Genomic DNA, 19,724 nt, shown 5'->3' on the forward strand with positions numbered 1-19,724 from the left:
ATTCCAGGGCCTCCCTGGCATGTGCAGCTCAGCTTTTTTTGACAGTTCCCAGCTATCAGGCTGGTAAGAGCAGAAAAGACTTTTTTTCAGACAGGACATCAACAGTAATAATCTCTATGATCCTGTATTCTGTAAAATATCCCTGTATCCTGTAAAGTAGGGCTTTATTTCCTCTTTAAGGGTAGTGCATGTATATATATATATATATATATATATATATTTGTTTGTATACGTTGTTGAGTGTATACATGTCAGCGTGAATAAAAGTTTGATGTCATTGGTATATTCTTGTATGCATGGATGTGTATGTTGTTGTTTATTTATTTTTTAATTTACCTTTGCTGAAAAAATACTGAACCTCTGGATAGAAGAAAAAAAGGAAACATCTCTATGTAAGACTAATAAAATTATTATTCTTGTTTTAAAATATTTCTTTGTCCTGACATTCAAAGTGAATTTTGACAACACCAGATGATAATGTTTAATGCTCACTTATAACCCTTGAGCACAATGTTGCTATACAAACATGAAACTAGGGTGAGTTAGCTATTACTTTTTAAAAACCACTAAATACTTGTGATAATTTTTTTTATAGATTTTTCATTTATGTCTACAATTATAAAAGTAAACTGTATAAATGTATTAGCCAAGAACAAAGTATTACAAGTACAAAAAAAAGAGAATTAACCGATACATCTCATATACATTTTACATTTATTTTTAGCAAAGTAAAAACATAATCATTATTAACCAAAATTTATAAAGGAAAAAACTTATAAAGTAAAACTTCACGTGTGTATTTAAAATATTTACTTTTTTAACATTCCAACCCCATTTGCTTACCTTCCAAAGGTATTATGGAGCAATTTGTCTTTTCATAGTCTTGTTCCCAACACTGGCCATATTAAATAAGTTTGCTAACACACAGCAAAGACTTTTATGAAATCCATTCCAGGTTTGCTGGATAAAATATTGTTGTTGTTTTTTTTTTTTGGGGGGGTGTACTTACAACTTTTGGATTTGTATGCTAAATTTTATTCCAAAAATGTGCCTGAAAATAGTAATGTTTTAGTAAATGCTAGTTTATAAAGCACAATATGCAATAACACCAGTCATAAAAAAGAATGCTTTTCCTGTATAGAATGTTTCCAAAGTCGCTGTTTGCTCTGAGACATTTACAATTTGGACTTGTTCATGATGAAAATCAAAACCGGCAAATACATGAAGCTCTTCAAGATTAGCATAACGTAGGTAAGTTGTGCTGCCCGATACACCATACGATTGAAACTTGGCAAGCCTAGAAAAATTACGAAAAGGTGAGCAAGTTGAAATAGTCATCTCTAGGTTACATATGCTTATCATATCTCAAGAATGGGTACTTTCAAATGCTTACATTTTGGACAGAATCATTTTTTTTTATAAGAAAGTTTACACAATTTTTTGTGACTTCATAAAATTTCAGTTAAACTTGTTCCTTAATTTACAATTACACATTTTACTTTTAGCATATCCACTACAGACATTCCTTCTGCTACAGCAAGGAAATAACCCTTGAATAAACAATAACATTCAATACAAATTGTTAAAAATTATAATTGTCAGTGAAATATTTTACCAATTGTTGGGAAATGATTTCAACCCACATTTCGATTTTGAAAGAATTTGTTGAGAATGGGTTTTTTGTTTTTTTTAGATTAAAGAATGCATGCCAAACTTAGCCAATTTGTTTTAATGCAATATATAGTAGTTTATAGGTACCAGTATTTTAAAGGATAAGAAATAGGAATTGTGCAAGATAAATTAAAATTGTATATTTCTTAAAAATAATCATTTAATGAATAATGCTGTCATTAATATAGTAACATCACAAAATATCCAGAAATCAAACCTTATGTGAAACAATATACCGTAGCTAGTAAAACAAGTTTATTGGTGAATTTATTCAGGAAATATAGGTCAAAATGTTCTGCCATTTGAATTTTATTTTTATTAGTTTTTTATTGAATTTGTATTTTATTGAAATTTAAAAATGTATAAAAAACTCACATTTTAAAATATATTTGTTAATGTTTGAATTTTAGTTTCAATGTATAGAAACACAAAATAATTACAAAAATATAAAAAAAAAGTTCTCTTTTTATAAAATATTTACATGTTACAGTTTGTTCAGTTATAATCATTTTGGTTAAAAAATGTAATTCATAAAAAAAAATGTAATTCATTAAACACTAGGGTCTCAGAAGCAATGTCTTTGCATAAGATAAAAATCTCTATATATAAAATTGCATGTATGTATGTGTGTGAGTGTGTGTGTTTGTGTGTGTACGGTATGTTCCACCATCACTCAAAAAAGCATGGAGACATTTCAACCAGATTTGTCATACATATGACTGAGACTCATGTGAGTGTACCAGTCATCTTTGTACAGCGCTGTGCTGTATGTCAGAGCTATATTTGGATGTATGTATCTGTGTATGTGATCAGTAAGAAATGCATAGAGATATTTCAACCAAACCTGCTATGTTCCACCAGCACTCTGAAACGCATGGACACATTTCAACCCAACATGCTAGACATATGACTCAGACTCATGTGAGTGCACTGCTGATCTTTGTACAGTGCTGTGCTATATGTCAGAGCTATATTTGTATGTATGTTTGTATGCATGTGTTATATATATATAGATGTGTGTATGTGATCACTAGGAAACGCATCAACACATTTCAACCAAACTTGCTAGACATATGACTCAGACTCATGTGAGTGCACCGCTGATCTTTGTACAGCACTGTGGTATATGTCATAGGTATATTTGCATGAATGTATGTATATATGTGTGTATGTATTGCTCAGTGACTGTGCCTTTTGTTTACACTCTTTTTTTTTGGAATCTTTTACAAATTTCTGGTCTGTAATAATGCCTCTGAGAAAACGATTGCACGAGAGTGCAATCAAACTCAAAAAAAAAATGAAACAACACTGTAGACAAGAAAATCCTGAGGACAGGAATAGAAAACTTGCCACGCTGCAGGAGAGCACTACTACATCTAGAGCTTCAGAGACAGAACGACAGCATGAGACCCGACAATAGGAAATGGGAGAAAGAGCTACTACATCTGTGGCATCAGAGATACCACAGGTACAGGTACAACAGCATGAGGCCCGACTACAGGATAAGAGAGATACAGCTACTACATCTAGAACTTCAGAGATAGTACAACAGCATAGGACCCGACTACAAGAAATGAGTGAAAAAGCTACTACATTTAGAGCTTCAGAGACAGTACAACACCATGAGGCCCGACTACAGGATAAGAGATATAGTGCTAATACATCTAGAGTTTCAGAAACAGTACAACATCGTGAAACCCAACAACAGGAAATGAGAGAAAGAGCTACTATATCTAGAGCTTCAAGGACAGTACAACAGCGTGAGACCCGAGTACAGAAAATGAGAGAAAGAACTGCTACATCTAGAGCTTCAGAGACAGTACAACAGCATGAGGCCCTACTACAGGATAAGCGAGATAGAATTACTACATCTAGAGTTTCAGAGACAGTACAACAGCGTGAGACCCGAGTACACGAAATGGGAGAAAGAGCCAGACGATCACGGACTGCACAACATTTTAGCTTAGCATTGGATGGATTCCACTATGATCCACATAAAGACTACTCGCAGCATGCAAGTGTTACCATCTGAAAAATTAAAATGGTTTGTAGTTACTGTCAAGCCAAGAAGTTTAAATCTGAGTCTCATGGTATCTGCTGCAAAAAAGGGAATGTCAAACGCTGCCAACTGGAAACACCACTATAGCTTTATTTGATTCATTTTCCTGTCTAAGATTGCATTAAATAAATACCCGGGCAACGCCAAGTAATTAGCTAGTAATTATATATATGATGCAGTAGATCGTTAAAACAATCAGTCATCCTTCTTATATACATAAAAAACAGCTACGAAAAATAATTCATTGCATTTATACATAAAGTGTAAACAATTAAGGCGCAAATATGTCTTTTAGTAGCTTAGGTTATTATGAGAACTAATCAAAATGAATGAAAAAGAAATACCTTCATTGCATTTCATGTCATTGGACCTTTTTTTTTGAGTTTCTGTAAAACAAATAAAATCACTTGTAATCTGCTATAAGCATTGAGAAACATGTTAAGGATTCCTTTTTTTTATTTTCAACATTTAAAAATAGGAGATGAGTGTGCTAAAGGCTTTGGAAATAATGATTTTTAGAAACATATTTTACTGAGGTGTTGTAAGATTTTATCCATTTGGTATTGACAATTTATTCTGTTTACTGTGCATTGTTATTCTATAACAAATATCTAGATAGATAGATAGATAGATAGATAGCATGATAGATAGATAGATAGATAGATAGATAGATAGATAGATAGATAGATAGATAGATAGATAGATTGACCTCTTCTCCTTTTGGTCCAATTAATGGAAATAATAGGGCCACAGTGGCATGTGCAGTGTTAAGCACTTACACCTTCCTATTTTTTATGTTCTACAAGGCCGGATCACATCTCACTAAAAGTGCATGAAAACTGTTTACCATTACAGTTTATGAAGTGTTTCACATCAATGCATTAAATGCAAGTGTATTTTGAAAAATTATGGCTTATTGCAACTTTTGTGCATTTTGGCAGCATATGTTGCAGTATATTCCATTCTATGCAAACACATGGAAACACTAATTAATTAATGTGCTATGCTAAGTCAAATGTCCAGTCATTATTGAATAACACTTATAATACATTTTCCAAGTACCCACAGGGATAAAATTAATATATAAAGCACCTGAACATGAAACACAATAAAAATGCAGTAAAAATGAGAAAAACGTGCAGAGGCAAAATTTGTGTGCATTCACACTGTGCATGTACTTTCTAACACTAACATTTTAGGCATTTGTCACCACAACATGCGTCTAAGTTGGAAGATTTTCCCTCTATTCCTGTTCCAATGACAACACAAACTAGTTAATTTCTTCCTTTTTACCTCATTACAAAGATCAATAGGGCAAATAAATCCCTCTCCTAGGTCAGTTAAAAGCAAGTGTCCATGTCATGTGGGCCATGGGTGTCACATGATCATGGCTGCAGGAGAGTAAAAAAGGCAATAAGGATTTATTTTTTTAAAATGGCAGGGATTAGTTAGATGTGAAAGGGAAGGAGGGGGATTTATTATTTGCCCAGACATTAGCTTTAAGTAAATATACATACCTAGATTATACTCATGTCCTGATACAGATTTCATTCCCCATCCTTCTTTGGTTGTGTCATGTTTGTATTTGCATGTAAATGTCATTTTCAGGTCAGATATTGGCACAATAATCCAGCTGCTCAGTGAATACGTGTTGGTGCTGTTGTTGTGTTCAATGTCACCTTGCTCCGACTCCACTTCTTTCTCGTTGTCATGTACATACCAGACCACTCTGATCACATCGGGGAAGAAATTCTGCAGGTTGCACATATATATGGCAAACCCTCTTTTTGCCACATCTTCTGTGCTAGACTTTAAGATGGTCACCTCTGGTTTCTTTGGGGGTTGATCTAGAAGAAAATCATTTTTGGGAAAATGTAAAGCCTAACTCAAAACAACTTTTTTTCCCTTTTTTAGGGTAGAGTTGAGTTGAATTAACATGATTATTTGCTAAATAGGGATACTGGGGGGAGGTTTTTGTCTCTGTAAAAACGGGAAGGATATTCCCCAAAGGGTTGCAAACAACAAAGAAAACAACCCAAAAAATTATTTACATAATTCTAAAATAGAGCTTTTATGGACACCAACAGGCTCAGTCAAGGTATGTCTAAACACTGCTTCGTTTAAGGTTCAAGGAGTTTGTTTATAAAAGTTTTCACAATTAAAAAGTTTTTTTAACTTGTCAAATAGAATAGTTCATATCAATTTGCCTAAAACAAGGTAAACATTAACCAAATAAACAAAAAATATTAAACAGACTTTCCTGATAAAAAAGTTATATGTAGGTATATATTTTTAGATAGATACATACATATATAGTTTAACCCTTTCCCAACCTATCCCTTTATGGGACTGTATTTTTCTACTTGAAATGTATTTACTTAAGACAATCCCATCTATAGGGTTTGGTGAACTAAATTTGCTGAAAGTTTTATTTAAGTTACAAAAGTGTAAATATTTAATAATAGATTATCCAACATATTTTTGTTACTTTAATATTCTGAACTCTTTATTGATTTTTCCTTTTTTTAAACAAAAACACTTGTTACTAAACACTAATAATTTTTAACAATTTGTAATGAAAACATGTAACCTAAATATCTATTAAACATAAAAATATAGTTATATTGTCTAAACAATAGAATATGTGACATTATAATAAACATTTATCAGATTTGTATAACTGATAACATGAAATTTAATTTTTAATTTAAGTGTAACACAAACACTATTGTTACCTTGGCAGCAGCCCATAAACTTTAAGGTTACATGTACATAATTTTCCTTCTCAGGAAAAAACTGGTTAAGTGCTTTACTTACCAATAACCAAAAGTCTTGTGCCTGTTCCAAATTTTTTTATGCTGCCATCCTTACACAGTGCTGAATTTCATAGCAAAAACAGTTTCTATTATTGCATGGTATAAAATATCAATAGTGCATTGGGTAAAAAGGAAAACGTTTTATATATTTAAGGTGTATTATTTGCAAAACACTTCTAGATTGGGTAAAATACCAGTATGTTAGGTACAATATAATTATTATAGATAAAAGAATTTATGGAGGCAGAATAAAGAACATACCTAAAACCAAATTAAGTCTGAAAAAAAGACTTAAGCACAAAAAAAGCGTTCTTAACATGAATAAAAGAAGCTTTACCAACTTTTCAACCAACTGGACATAGCCTATAAAATCCACTAGGAGTCTCTCTTGTCCACAATTATTTAGATTGACATTCAATATGCACAATTTTTTTTTACCCATACTTTTGTTTAATTGGGATGTGTGACTCCTGTGTGAAGTTATATAACAATATATAGTAATAATATTAGTTTTACAACTTTTTTTTGCAGTTTAAAATTTAAAAATTACATACTAATTAACTTTAGACATTTATGCAATGTCTATAAAGATATTTATATAAACAATTTTTTCTATATATAGAGTACTTCAATAAAGCTATGTACACAGTTCCAATAATTATCGTTATGTAAAGCGAACGATTACGTCTGATCAATGATTATGCACGATTATATTTGAACAATCGTATTGTGCACAATCCTGTACATGCTGTAATGATACGATCGTTCAAATATAATCCACCAATAGTGTACACACGCTAGATATAATCGTTTGAGCGATGCAGGGAGTGACATGTAAAGGAGAAAGTGTACTGCAGAAAAATGCACTATCACTGAACGACCGTACACACGATAGATAGCGAATGATCATCAGCCAATCAGATCCGCCGTGACAGTCGTTCATTTCCACGACAATCCTCTTTCGTTGGCTTCGTTGGTCAGTCGTTGGTCACCTTTTTTGTGAACCATTTTCGGCTGATCGATCGTTTGTTTCCAACAATATTATTGGAATATTAAGTGTGTACAAGATTTAAAAATATTGGAACATTCTCATATTTGTTAGCAAATCTTATTTAGGATAAAGTTTTTTGATTTTTAGGCATTAGTGTTTCTATTATTAGCTCACAATTATGATAGTAATATATTAACTTTTCAAGGACAAATCACATTCATTTAGCAGTATTTATCATCCACCAACCTCATCTACCTCTTACCCTCTCTTTTCAAGAGACATCAGGAATTTAATAGAAAAATAACACTGATTGTTATTATTAGTAAAATTATTGATTGCTAATTAAAAATATTTTTTTAATTAACATTGGGCTTCTTTATACTGATCGGTATATCATGTTCTGACTTGAAAGTACAAAGGTACTCATGTATGGTGCTCATGTTCTGCAATCAACTTCTGGGTATTGAAAAGATTATAATAATTAAAAACAATAATTAATTATAATTATTTATATGTATTAACACTTATTTTAGCAAAATATTTTCATCTTTAAAACCTGGTAACAGAAATTAAAACAAAACCAGCAAATATGTTGTTTCATTTTTAAATGATCCATTGTTCACAGCAAACAAATCCTTTGGTAGATACCTTGTTGTTACATTAATACCTTTAATTCAGGAAAGGTTGTAATTACCTTCTTGTTTTAGTCTCAAATTAAAAATCTCTGGCTAAGGTTTCCAATATTCAAGGTTATTTAAGGTAAAAAAAAAATTATGAGTAAATATTGATAGGAATATTATATTTATCTCTTTGGATCTCAAGGATATATACCAGATTTGTCTTTTAACAACTTTTAACATCCTAGTAAATTCTGGTAAGTTCATTTAAAAAAGTGATTTTTAGAAAATGTTTTCTTAAAATCCATGTAAGCTTCAATCAAGTTTCACACAATGTTCCAATTTTAGTTAATTAAATAGAATATTTATAATAAATTGAATAAAGTATAAAAAAATCCTTTGTTCTTTGGAATCTACACGCCTTTCCTACACATTCATAAATTTTCTTACAGTTCATATCATATCTATCCAAACAAAGCTGGTATCCTTGCACATATTTTTCTGTGTTTTTCATCCAATATTATTCTTAGCTTTGATAAAGAACTATCAAATCAAAATTTATATTTTGTTATTGTGGATAAATATTGTTTCTCATCTTGTTTAAAAAAACAAACAAAATAGAATTATATATATATATATATATATATATATATATATATGTTGTCACAAATTGTTTAAGGAAACATATGGTATTACTCCGCCCCAATATAAAAAATAAAAATAAATAAACAGTGGTAAAATAAGAAAATATGTACATTAACTGAATACAGAATAAATGAATTATTATTACTTACTTGTTACAAAAAGCCTTGTACCTGAACCAAAGTCTTTCCATGAACACTGTGATTCATAGCTTACACAAAATGGCTTTTAGTAAGTGTTGTACCATGTTAGCCACAATGCAAAACAAGTGTAAAGGGTTAAGTTAAAGATATTACTAAAACCCAAAGATTTCTGCGCAAAATGGTGTGATTTATTAGGACAATCTGTTAAATAATACATATTAAAGTCAATTTGCATACAAAGAATCACATCAGGCCAACAGTAAAGCCAATCATGTGCATTATGTGCTAATGCATGTACTAATTCATGTATTGATGACAATTGTTACAAAAACAGTTTTCTGCTTATATCTATGATACAATTAGTATCATACATACTCAAATATAAACCAACTTGAATATAAACCAAGGTACTTATTTGTACCCAAAATTACAAACAAATACTTTGATTTAAATAGAGATCCGGCGGCACAAAATAGGGTCATCACTGCTAACACCTAAAATAGTAATTATCAGAAATGCCAATCAAATTAATGTAAGTAAATTGATCTATGCTGTGTTATTTTTAAAATATATAATATGTATATATATATATGTTATTATTTTTATCATTATTAAAAAAAAAAAACTTGTAAAACCACTTGGGATTACCTGTCTATCTTGTACATGCCTCCTATTGCTGTGCCTACTTTCAATACCAGTAGTTTGGGGTTTTTGTTGCACAAAAGGACTAAATGATAAAAAGAGAATGAACACTGATAGCTTTCAGTGGGGCTTAGAGTAGAGTTTGAATCCTCCTAATTTGAGGACATTTTGTGAAACTGACTATGAATTCATCATAGCCAGATTGAACAATCTTTATTTAGAAGCTCATTAATGCAATAATATTTAGTAAAAGGTTTGTTCTAATAATTGCTTAGTTTATTATGTTGCATTCTCCATTGTTTAAAACTGGCCATATTCAACTTGGCACAATACAGTGGTGTGTAAGGGAATAGAATAATGCCTGTTATGTTTTTGCAGGCATTGACCTGTATTTTTCATTTTGGCTAAGGTCTTCTGAAGTAAGTAAAAAATGCATGAACATGCTTCAAAGGAAACCTTTATGGATAAAGTAGGGATGTTGACATTGTTGACCCCACTTACGAAAATACGTGTTCACTGGCTGCCACGTTGCTCATCTGTATTTTACCAGTTACTCACAAACACTGTGATTTTCCTGATCTGTATAATTGTTTATCTTCAGCGCAATAAAAAGTATATACCCCTCCGCTTTCAAACATGCCATAATTCTCCCTGTTCTCACTAGATTCCTCCCTACCCTCTATCTACCGTCCTATCTCCCTTCTCCCATATGTCTCCGAACGTTTTGAACTCCCTGTCTACAAAAGACTCACCAGTTACCTGAGCACCAACTCTCTCCTGGACCCTCTCCAGTCTTGATTTCAAGCTGCCCTTTCCATTTTTGTCCATTGAAACTAAAGTGGCAAATGACCTCATGAGAGCTAAGTCTCAGGGCAACTCCTTCTCCCTCCTCCTTCTCCATGTGCTCCATTGGAATCAGTGACACTTCTCTCTCTTGGTTTGCTTCCTATGTGTCTGACCGCTCCTTTCAAGTTTTTTTAAATGGTAATTCCTCCTCTCCCACTCTCTTCCCTGTTGGTGTTCCCCAAGGGTCAGTCCTTGCACTCGTTCTCTTTTCTCTGTACACCGCCTCTCTTGGTAGTCTCATATTCTACTTTGGCTTACAGTACTATCTGTATGCTGATGACACTCAAATCTATCTGTCCACCCCTGACCTGTCGCCCTCAGTCCTGGATAAGGTCTCATGCTGCTTGTCGGCCATCTCATCATGGATGTCTGACCGATTACTGAAACTCAACCTGGATAAAACAGAACTCATTATCTCCCACCCCCCTCATATTCCAAAAATACCTCTGACATATTCCTAACTGTTATTTGGCCCTTCGCTCAGGCACGTTGTCTTGGTGTTACCTTTGATTCTGCCTTCTCATTTACCCCCCATATTCAGAACATTTCCAGGTCCTGTCACTTTTCAGCCCCATTGTATTTGTGTAGTATAAATCCATATGAAGTAGCCATCTAGTGAAGTGTAGCAATACCTGTAGCCCTCAGTGCTGAAATAAAGCAGAATATAGTAATGTAGTTTATATGTTGCTTGAATCTCAAGTAGCATATTGGGAAATACGCTGTGTGCAAACAAAAACATGCAGCTTGAAGACAAGAAGAAGGAGAGAAAATACATGTCGTTCGTCGGCGTCGTTGGTTACTTTTTTTACGAACGATTTTTGCCCAATCGATCGTTCGTCGTTCGTTCGTCGTTCATTTTGAACGATAAAAATTGGAAGTGTGTACGCAGCTTAAGTATCCCATAACATACTTTCTTTGAGTGACAACATTGATTTAATTATCTGAATCTGTGGAGGAGCATGGTTGTCATCCATAGGCAAGACGTGTCATTGGAGAACAATAGGTATGAATGGGCTAGAGAACCAGGGTCTATAATATGAGATATACTCTGTAGTTTAGAGAAAAAAATGGACTGATTACATACTGGGCATAAATTATCAAAGCTCTCCAAGACTGGATAATTTACACTATCATGAGTTAACCTGGGTGATACAGCAAACCTGGAGTGGATTTCTTTAAAATTTTTTGCTACTAAGCAAATGTTTTCAATCCTGGCCCATCTCTAAACAAGGTCTGCTGGATTGCCCAGGTTCTCCCATGATAGTCTATATTATCCAGTCTTGGAGAGCTTTGATAACTTATGCCCAGTATGTATTCAATCCTTTCTTTTCTAAACTACAGAGTATATCCCAAATACTCTGTAAATCCCACAGGTAAGTACATAAATTAAAAGACATGTGAATCTAATTATCTATTTAATTATAGATGGATTTGTTGTTATGTATTTATTGATATGTATAATTTTCACAAATTTACATTACCAAGTTCTTGCAATTTTTCACTGTATTCAGACTGGGACATATATGAAACATGTGTTTCATATACACAGAATGTACATTGTACATGTACAGTGTGTAAACATGACTATAGAGTGTTTGTGGTCAAAAATTGGGTATCTATGATTCTAAAAACTGTTATGAAGGGGTTAAAGCATAAACTCAGGCTGCAAATAACAGCCCCCAAGATAAAATAAATACCTCAGACAACAATAAAATCTAAGATCACAAAAGAAAATAGGTCACAAAAGAACACAATACCAAACAATATGGCATTACACTGTACTTTTACAAAATAGTGTTATACCCAGGGGACACAATTGGAATTTGTCAGTTCTGATTAACTGTTGGGCACGCATATCTCTATAAATACTAATCTATTGTTGTAGATTGAGTCTGATTGTTTAAAGTTTTTCAACAGTGGCACCAGTTGGCTACTCCTAAAGAGGTCCACCAGGAATTCTACATTGGCATACCACCATTTACAAGCAGTTAATAGTAAATAAAGTTAACACAACTCATGCCAACCACTCAGTATGATTTTATTTCAAGTTATGAAGCTTTTTGTCTTTTGATTTCATGCCCAAGCTACTCTATGTTGAAGAAATAAGGTTACTGTATAATATTCATACATTAAATACAAAAAAGGCGAAGAGAGACTTTTCCCCCAGAAGACTAAGCCATAGATAAAAATTTTCATACCATAAGCAGGAATGATGTAATATTTCTTCACTTCAGTTTTTTTCACCAATCATCAATAATGCATGCCACTGCAAAGATGTATTTGGAACATTGGACCTGATTTAATAAAGCTTTCCAAGGCTAAAGACGATACACTTTTTTCAGTGAAGCTGGGTGATCCAGCAAATCTGGAACATATCTGGTCCCCGATTGAAAACATTTGCTAGGAAACAGAAAATTACTTTTAGGGAATCCATTCCAGGTTTGCTGGATCACACACCTCCATTGAAGAAATTGTATCCTCTCCGGCCCTGGAGAGCTTTATTATCTCAGCCCCATTGTATTTGTGTAGTATAAATCCATATGAAGTAGCCATCTAGTGAAGTGTAGCAATACCTGTAGCCCTCAGTGCTGAAATAAAGCAGAATATAGTAATGTAGTTTACATGTTGCTTGAATCTCAAGTAGCATATTGGGAAATACGCTGTGTGCAAACAAAAACATGCAGCTTGAAGACAAGAAGAAGGAGAGAAAATATATGCCTACAGAAATCACATAGCCTGTTATCACCATAGTGAATGGGAAGAAGGGGGGGGGGGGTTTGTAATGAGGCTGTAAAATATAAGCAGTATTTGGATGTAATAAACCTGCCCTACACCTGTCTCCCCTTAAGCACTTTATTATCACAGTTCTCCCTATGCTTTCCTTATTACATAATAGGTGCATCATGAATATGGTGGCTTGGAATATAGGGCTGATGCATAATAAAGCCCCCCAATTATTGGTCTTTCTTTTTTTTTTATTTTTAGCATCAAATTTTTAACATAACAGCATTTTGGAAAAAGGGAGGGAAAATCAAAGGGAAAAAGGGGAGGGGGGGGGAGTATAACAAAATGGGAAGGGGAGTGTCTCAAAGTTAGTAGAGTCCTGAAAATCCCAAGTGACGATAAATCGGGAAAATAAAAAGTCCCAACTCTAGTAGTTGTGGTTCGTTCCAGAAGGCAAAAATATATATAGCATACAGTGTTGAAATATAGGAAAACATCAGGTCCTATAGCCCTGTATTCAAGAGGGGGCACTACCGGAAGCCCTGATACAACTAACTCCCACCGTACCCACCATCATATCCCCATGTACCGTACTAAACATTTTATTGGCCCATCAGAATTTTGTATTCATTGGATTCCTGAAAAGTTATCCATGGGCCCCAAGTGGACAGAAATCTCTTTTGTCATGGATACCTCAGGTAAGATCCTCCATGAGCATGATTTTGTTCACCTTATGAAACCAAAGTTTAACGGTAGGTGGTTCGGCCTTCTTCCATAATCCCGGAAAACAGGCTTTAGCTGCATTTAGGAGGTGCTTAAGCACTGAGTTATTATATATTTTTTGCGGCCAGTCATTCAGATAGAGGGGGAAGAAAGCCGAGTCTTCAAGGATCTCCCAAATGGACATCTTTTGACATACTTCTCTAACTCTGGCCCAGAATTCTTTAATTACTGGGCAAGACTAAATTATGTGTAGCGTGGTCCTAGTGTCCCTGCCACACCTCCAACACAGCCTAGATTGTGATGGGAGTATAACGTGTAACCTTTCGGGGGTCAAATACCATGTAGTCAGAATTTTATAACTAATATCCGGAATACCGCTGTGAATGGATGCCTGGTGTGCAAAACTGATTACTTGTTCTCGTTGTGAAGAGGTTAAACTCACCCCAGCTCACTTTCCCAAGAACATAGGTATGAGGGTGAATAATGAATAGATGAATTTTCAGGCGACATGTTGAGCAGTATATGAGTATATGGATGAGATAGCGTGTCTAGAGTGGTCTATTCCCGCATACTGCCTTTTAAACATAGATAATAGTCTCTGGAAGTTGGATGCAGGCAGCAAAGATCACAAAAAATGTATCAATTGCGCTGCCCTCCAGAAATCCAGGCCAAAGGGGAGATCTGGGGAACTCTTCCATCAAATACCTGTGGTCCCTCTTCACATAGTTCAATGCCCTATCCAAACTTTCTTCCCTCAATTTAGAGAAGCCTCTGTCCTCTACAGTTGGGACAAAGGCGGGGTTCCCAATTACCGGTGTAATTGGACTGGGTTGGGGTGAAATTTCATTATGCGGAAAATGTTTGCTACAAATGTCACACGTTGCCCTTAGTAGAGGGTGATTCTGCGATCTGTCTCGATGGGTGTTGTACCCATGGAAGGTGCTTCAGCTCAGTAGAACAGAAACTTTGTCCCAGCAAAACCCCTTTACTTACTATCTGTGTGTGTGCACCAGTCCACAATTCGTACCAAGTATGAAGCTGCATAGTATAAGGAGAAATTAGGGACACTCAGGCTGCCTACTCCTTTTTGCCAGAACAACAGTCTCCTGCTCAGTCTCTGAGTCTTGTTCCCCCAGATAAATTTAAACAGTTTGGTATGTAGTTGTTTAAAAAAGGTCCCCGGGACATTGATTGGGAGTACCTGGAAAAGATAAAGAAACTTTGGGACAATATTCATTTTAATAATCTGAATACGACCAAACCACGAAAAGGAATGGGACACCCATTGGTCCAGGTCGCCCGAAAACTTAAGTAGCATAGGGGAGAATTTTCCGTTGTGCCTCAGGCAAAGTAAGGTTCAGGGCTGCACATTTAGAGACATTTATTTTAAAGTTTGATAGATTGCCATATATTTTGAACCCCTGTAGTAGGTTAGGCAAGGACAATATGGGTCTGGACAGAAGAAAAAGGAGATCATCGGCAATAGCCGCCACTTTGTGTTCCGTCCCAAATTGCAGACCTGATACATCGGTGGAGGAACGGATATAGCATGGAAAGAAATGGTTCAAGGGTAAGTATGAAAAGTAATAGGGAAAGGAGGCACATCTGTCTCGTACTATTTGAGATCGGTAGGGTTTCAGATAAAAATCCATTTACTCGTACCGAAGCAGCGACATGGGAGTACAGTGAACCAATTCAGGACATCATATTGTCACCTAGACCAATATGTGTCAGGGTTTGCATCATAAACTGCCAGTCCACTCTGTGGAACACTTTTTCTGTGTCGGTTGACAGAAGCAGGACTGGAACATTGGATCGTTGTGTAGCTAGGATCCAGTTAACAACTTTAGTTGTATTGTCCATAGCTTCTCTAGTAGGTACAAACTCAATCTGGTCAAAGTGTATAAGTTTACATAGTAGAGGTTGCACCCTGCATGCCAACATTTTAGGCAACGATATTGGCCTATAACTTGTACATGATGAGGGTTCTTTCTTTAGATAGTTTCCCTCTGGACAACAGAAAATTGAAAGCTGCAAGGAATCGGGGTGAAGGTATTTCTTGGAAGGTCTTATAGTAATTTAAAGTGAAGCCATCTGGGCCTGAGGGCTTCCCTGTGGCGGTGGATTTGATGGCTCTCTGGAGGTCTATGGCTGTGATAGGGGCCTCTAATGCCTCAATATCAGCTTGGGACAATTGTGGCATTCCTGAATAAGTGATATAGTTTTTAATCTTGACAATTCTCTCCGCAGTTCTATCATTTCTCCGGGGGGTTGTGGTTGATATTATAGAGGGACTGGTAATAGTCTTGAAAACAAGCGGAAATATCTTTCACCAGGTGGACCTTATTACCTATCTACTACCTTCCTTATTAACTATATAAGGGGTTAAAGGAGCGTGCCCTCTGGGCCTTCAGAGAATTAGCAAGTATTCTACTACTCCTATTACCATACTCGTAAAAGGTTCTTCTACATGTAGCCAGTGTAGTCTTGGCTTTGCCCAGGCAGAGGTTAGCTAGCTTATCTTGTAACAGTATCAATATTTTCCCCATAGTTGGATCTAAAGTATGTTTGTGGATTTTTTCCAGGTCTTGAATTTTTGAGAGCATGACCAATAGTTAATGTCTAGTAGCTTTTTTAACTCCAGTGCCATGTTTTATGAATAATACTACTTTGTGTGCTTCCCACACTATCATGGGGCTCACATCTGCTGTCTCGTTAGTGGAAAAGTATGCAGATAACTCTTTGAAAACATCTGCCAAGATTTCCTTGTTTTTCAGGAGGTATTCATTCAGCTTCCAATTCCACACTTTAGGTGAGATTTGTGTAAGCGCTATTTAAAGAAAGGTACAAAAACCTCTCACTGTATCAGCGAGGACCCTAGGTTGGAGATTGTGAAGGCTCAGATTCATATGGGGGAGCTCCCACCTTTGAGCCTAAGTGTAAGTAATACAAAACAATAAATAATGCATAAATACAGAGAATTAAACAGCATCTGGCAAATAATTTGATTTTAACGTAACCACACATAACCTGAGATAGTGGTGTCGCCACCGCCATGGCAACCAGCTAGAACAGATGGAAGAATAAGCTGCAGAAAAAATGGACAAGGTGCTTCAATTATGCTCATGGTGTTGGTGTAACAGTACCCAATTTCATTCTCTTCTGGTTCCAATGTTTTCGTTGAATCCAACAGACTTTTCCAACTAGAGCATCGAGGATACAGGGACCTTTTGGCCAATCAGGTAATTGTACCTAGGGCAAAGCAAAGGTGGCCAAAAAAGATGGAAGACCACATCCCTGGTTCTATCTAGATCCTGGGGCCTGTAACCTGGGACACGGTGCACCCTTTCCATTTCAATTGGGGAATTGTGGTTGCCCCCAATATACTGTTGAACAAGGTTTTGACTGCCCCCAATAAATTCAAGGATTCCACCGACTCAGGGAGGCCACGTATGCGGATGCCTATTTCTATTTTCTAGATTATCTTGCATCAATATCAGGCACTGTAGTAGTAGTGTGTTCATTTAGAACCTCTCTCTGTTGGTCAACAGATTTGGTAAGTGCTTCAGTCACCTCTTTGACCACTAGTATTCTGGACCCCAAATCTTTCTTAACACTGGCAATCTCCTGTCTGACTGTGCCCTCTAAACGGCTTATGCATGCCTCTAAGTCCGCCCTTGTAAGGCCTGATGTATTTGGGGTAGGCTCCGCTGCTGTATCTAGGGATAGATGAGTGAAGAAGGGGGGCTGGAGGATGTCATGGATCTCTGCTCTGCCACCTGTGCCCTTTCTGTAGGTGTAGGGGAGACATCTGAATGAGTACTAATAGACCGGGACTTTTCGCGCCCTGCATCTCCTGCCGGCGCCATCTTGGATGCCAGTGAGGAGGATGTAGCCGGATCAGATAATTGGAAAAAACATTGTGGCCCCGATGTGTCTGCGACCCATTCTCGGTGAAAGACAGTCAGGTGATGCTGTTAACGGGTGCTTAATCGATACAGCGGGAGCTCTGTGAGATGCTTCTCACTTGATCCAGCGCATGCACAATTTCAACACTCTATATATATTGGTCTTTCTATTATACCTGACCTAAGTTCAAAGGCAAGGCAGTCCATTATAGTTACTAGTACTGGTCACTGGTAAGTTTACATAATTTTGGTGTCAAATCAGAATAGGGAATATGCAGGTTTATAACAGTACCAATATTTTCATTGTAAAATACCTACTTTACTTTAGAGTTTTTGGGGGGAAACCAATTAACCTAACTGCATGTTTTTGGAATGTGGGAGGAAACCAGGGTACCCAGAGGAAACCTATACAAACACGGGGAGAACCTGCAAACTCCATGCAGTAGAACACTTCATAATTTTTATATTTTCCAAAAGGAATTTAAATCACACATGTATGGCTCTAATTTTGTGCACCTCTGCTAAACTAAGGACAGTTATTTGTAATTGTACCATAACAGAAGCAAATTTAACAAAAAAAACGTAACTGTTTTCTCATCTAGTAATTTCAGACAGATATATTTTGCAGCTTTTTCTTTAAGACCCTTTTTATTATTAAACATTCTATAAATACAATTTATTCAAGGATAACTAAAACATTTGTCAGCTGCTAACCCATTTTTACCCAATCAATGTCAGTTGTGTATTTGTGGTCAGTGAGAGTTACATATCTGATCATCTGTATTACACTGCCTTTATTTGTACAGTGTTTTTGTTGGTTTATATCAGTGTGAATACTGTAATACCAGAGTGCACAATAGTAGGTGCCAGCATCTTCATCCATTATTTTCTTGATAATCAGGCTACAAACATTTGATTCCCACACAGTCACAAATTTATTATGGGTAGCTCCATCATCATAAATGGTGCTGTGATCGTTATCATCTATATAGAGAATTCTCTTAAGCTCTCCATTATTCTTTTGCACATACCAGTGAAGATAATTCTTTCTGTGGACAATACATCTCAAGTAGGCTGTTGACTCTCCATTTCCAGTATGTGTAACAGAAATCTGGTTTTGTTCTATAGTCATTGATGCCTGCGTATCTGCACAAAAGTAAAAGTACTGATTAATACAAAATAAAATTATAATTTTTTAACTAGTATGGAATTATTGCAGGATAACTCTGCTACCAACACTCCTATGCATACCCAGTGTTATAATTGTAAAGGTTAAAAAGCTCAAATACAACATTGTTCTGTTTAGGGACTGTTTCTAATGTACAGTAAAGAAGGCAAAACTTCAATGTGTTTTACAAGCATCAGTATAACATCACATCCTGTTTTAAGATGCCACAATACTAATCATCACTAACTAGGTTTACAACAATACCCAAGTTAGGGTGCCTTAATGCTGAACTCTTCATATGATATTATATATATATATATATATATATATATATATTAACATATAAAGATTTTCAACCAGAAAATATTTTTTAGATCTACAAGGGGGGGATGGGGTCTTTAAAGGCCACAATTGAAAAAATCATACATTTTTAAATAATAGGCTTTTGGGGACGCATAAAAGCTGTGTTGTTAGTACTGGTAATATAATAGAGCAGGACCTCACTCTGATCATTAAAATGGCCTTGTTTGAGCAGTTTATCAGTTACACATCCTTTTCTTCAAGTGGATACAGTCCTGTCATTATCAGCAGACAGAAATTGGCCATTAGTTTCCTGAGGCTTTTCCTGTACTTGCTAATGAGAAGCTACCCAGTTTCTATCACATTCTCATTGGAATCAAAAATCAGATAAAAAGCTTCTCAACCTTTAAAAAAGTCAGTCAATGTCAATCAATTAAGACACTCCCCAAATAAATGAATATTCACAAATAATAT

The 19,724-nt window shown here is 35.4% G+C and overlaps 1 protein-coding gene across 1 annotated transcript; it reads right to left on the bottom strand.

Annotated features, from left to right (window-relative positions):
- Nucleotides 1-1,159: 1,159 nt before the first annotated feature.
- Nucleotides 1,160-19,069, bottom strand: LOC140332074 (immunoglobulin lambda-1 light chain-like). Its single transcript, XM_072413372.1, has 6 exons — nucleotides 19,034-19,069; nucleotides 18,587-18,928; nucleotides 6,548-6,607; nucleotides 5,248-5,577; nucleotides 4,075-4,116; nucleotides 1,160-1,297 (listed from the first exon to the last, which is right to left on the bottom strand). The coding sequence occupies exons 2-6, from the start codon at nucleotides 18,912-18,914 to the stop codon at nucleotides 1,176-1,178; spliced, it is 882 nt and encodes a 293-aa protein (XP_072269473.1). The 5' UTR covers nucleotides 18,915-18,928; nucleotides 19,034-19,069; the 3' UTR covers nucleotides 1,160-1,175.
- Nucleotides 19,070-19,724: the final 655 nt, after the last annotated feature.

The sequence above is a fragment of the Pyxicephalus adspersus genome, chromosome 5 (assembly GCF_032062135.1).
Source record: "Pyxicephalus adspersus chromosome 5, UCB_Pads_2.0, whole genome shotgun sequence".
NCBI classification, from domain to species: Eukaryota; Metazoa; Chordata; class Amphibia; order Anura; family Pyxicephalidae; genus Pyxicephalus; species Pyxicephalus adspersus.